Genomic DNA, 3,179 nt, shown 5'->3' on the forward strand with positions numbered 1-3,179 from the left:
GGCGGTCTTGTGGTATGACACTCGCTTTCGGATCGGAAGGTCCTGGGTTCGAGGCTCGCTCGGTGCATAGTTGAGTCCTTGGAAAAGGCTCTTTACTCACATTCTCTCACCGTACTCAGGTGTAAAATAAGTACCTGACCGTTAACAGCGTTGTCCGTTTCGGAAAAAAAATTGTAATATCGCCCAGTAGGCGTCATGTCTCGTTCTACATGTTACGCGTTGCTGTTGGTCATTGATCACTTGTAAAGTGCTTTGAGCACTTTTAGTGGATATTGCTCTCTCTCTCTCTCTCTCTCTCTCTCTCTCTCTCTCTCTCTATATATATATATATATATATATATATATTATATATATTATATATATATATATAAAAGCTCAAGTTTGTTTTTTTTAAAATCAAAACCTATTGATGAGACGAAAATTAATTTATATCTGATTGCAGCAGGAAAGATGTATGGCAAACGAACATATTAGAAAAAACAGAAGACGAGGAAAAATTTTGATTGGAACAAGAGGAAGAGGAAGGGAGTCGAGGGGGGGGGGGGGGTTCCTTTGTAGCTGAGATATGGAATTGTGACAGGGGGGAGGGGTAGAATTGTGAGCTACAATTACCGCACCGAAACCCCACCCAGCACGGAACGGAACCGATCGATGGTGAATAAATGCGTGTGACGGGATGTCAATTTTATTCACTATTCGTGTTATAATTACAATATTATTGCAACATAAAGTTTCGAAAGATCAAGAACTGAACAAGTGTGTGTATGAAAGGTGCCATACAAAGCGAGAAAGAAAAATACAAGAAAAAACAAACCATCCCAAAAACTCTTTGTCTGGAACCTTTCATACACACTTGTCCAGTTCTTTATCTTACAACGGTGCCTGCTCCTTAATTTCTTAATTTAAAGTTTCGAATCTGTCATCTGACGATAGCTTTCTCAACATCTTACAAGCGTGTGCACAATAAAAAACGGAAAAAGAATTATTAAATACAACAAAGAATCATATTTAAGTTGCCATTGGAAATTTGATCGATCGTTTGATGTAAACATAGTGCGGCTATGTGGTCTTGTGGTAAAACACTCGCTTTCAGATAGGAAACTCCTGAGTTCTTGGAAAAGACGCTTTACTTACATTATCTCACCGTACTCAGGTGTAAAATGATTACATGGCCGTAACATTCTTGTCTCTGTCTGAAAAAAATTGTAACAGGCGTCATGTCTTGTTCTCCATGCTACATGGCCGTTAGTCCGAGACCCTTTGAAAAGCACTTTGGGCACGTTTAGTGGATATTGCGCTATATAATAGCTGTTATATATATATATATATATATATATATATATATATATATATATATATATATAACAATGGAGATATTAAAATTGGTATAATACAATCCATGGGTTATTTCATATTACATATATATATTCAATGAATTCAATACAAAGAAAGTGGCAAGAATGAAACGGTCTCAAAACATTACATCATGCAAAAAAGCTAGCAAATGGTAGGAATAGTGTCAAGCGTTTTTGTATTATTAGTTAATATCTGTAAATTAAATTCTGAATTTAAATTGTAAACACTTCATAATTTTACTGATGTTTTTACGTGATGCTCAGTAGATACATTTATTTATAATTTTATCACTGAAGAAAAGAAATGGTCTGTTATTTTTTTGTGTGCATAATCTCTAGGTCTATATTCAAAGACTATCACCTTTTCACTGCTCAATTTAATTTTGTACATATTTTATAACAATAGGGTGTAACTCAATAGTCAAGTAAGACTTTTCATTGTAATTGAAAGAACAATAAACTAACATTAACATTTCTCTCACCCCCCCCCCCCAATCCAACTTTCATGAAAAATAATAAAAATTAGTAAAAAAAAAAAAGACCCAAAAGACAACAAAAACATCAACAAAATAAAATCAATAAAACAGTGAAACAATACCCCAAAAACATGGAGCGGTTTTACTGCTTCATTTAATATGTGGAGAATGGAGAGAGAAAAAACATTTAAAAAGTAAATATCATAGGGGTGTACTGCATTGGATTTTTTATATCACAAATGATGAATATTTCTTACACTTCTGTTGTTTCTTGAAAACTGTTCTCAAGTGTGTTTTTTCTACTTCGGCACTTAAACAAATAAACAAGGCCTTTTCGGAAAGGTCTCAATAATACCAAATACAACAAGAATTTATACACACTGTTAAACTCTACAAGATGCTCAAACAGTCTAGTTGTCTTCATCTCATTCGCCGTGAGGCTGGCGGGCATGAAATACATTTTAAGAGTAAACCCCGCGTTAGGCAACAAGAGGCCGATGAATATAAGACCACAAATCATAACAACCAACGTCGTCGACCTCTTTTCCAAGTTCAAATCAAATTCTGGAGGCGGACTGTTCGATTCTCTGGACGAGTTCGGATTGAATCCCGATCGACGGTGAGAGGCTAAGGCATAGTCTCCGAGATCATCCTGTCCCGAATTCCTGATGACGTACCCGCTCTTGGACGGGACTCTGAAATAAAGTTTGTACCTCTTGGCGATGGTGTTGATACAAAGGGCAGCGTCAATCAAGACGAATAGAAACATCGGCAGAAACGTTGCAGCAATGAGTTCTATCTTTCCTAATCGAATCAGATGTTTAAAACTCTCCATCATAACTGAACATATCACTCTTCCGTGAACGGTCACGAGAACGTGAGTCCAAATATAATGCAAGAAGCCGACAAGGGAAAATATGAAGATAAAAATGATGATGAACTTCGTACTGAACGTGGAGCACCAAGATGTGGTGCGAAATGATCGGAAGTTGTCGAATAAGCGCTCGACGTGTGCAGCAAATAGATACCAGGTGGACAAGAATTTTGAAATTCTTAAAAAGAACTGCGTTAACTGACATACGCCAATGGTTTGGTAGACAGTTAGCCCTTGCTTGGATGTCCACACAATGAGACAGGAGACAAGATAGAGGAAGTCCGATACCCCCATCGCTGCTAGATAGTGAGACAATGCGTTGCCTTTGAGAGGAGTGTACACGAAAATTGGAAACATGATAACATTCCCTAAGATCCCCAGACAAATAGCGATAGGCATGGCGTACTGGTCTAGAACGTCAAGAAAAGCGCTGCTAGGTGGACCCGGTGGTCGCTCGAATTTGATCCTGTGTCG

General features: G+C 37.5%; 1 protein-coding gene across 1 annotated transcript in view; it reads right to left on the reverse strand.

Annotated features, from left to right (window-relative positions):
• Positions 1–1,968: 1,968 nt before the first annotated feature.
• LOC144968075 (uncharacterized) overlaps positions 1,969–3,179 on the reverse strand; it is a 1,561-nt gene continuing 350 nt past the window's right edge. Inside the window, exon 1 of the mRNA XM_078906058.1 lies at positions 1,969–3,179. This exon is cut by the window's right edge and continues 350 nt beyond it. Within this exon, the coding sequence (XP_078762184.1) occupies positions 2,085–3,179 (1,095 nt within the window). The 3' untranslated portion in view covers positions 1,969–2,084.

The sequence above is a fragment of the Berghia stephanieae genome, chromosome 3 (genome assembly GCF_034508935.2).
Source record: "Berghia stephanieae isolate SIO BIC M18660-M18661 chromosome 3, UCSD_Bste_1.3, whole genome shotgun sequence".
NCBI classification, from domain to species: domain Eukaryota; kingdom Metazoa; phylum Mollusca; class Gastropoda; order Nudibranchia; family Aeolidiidae; genus Berghia; species Berghia stephanieae.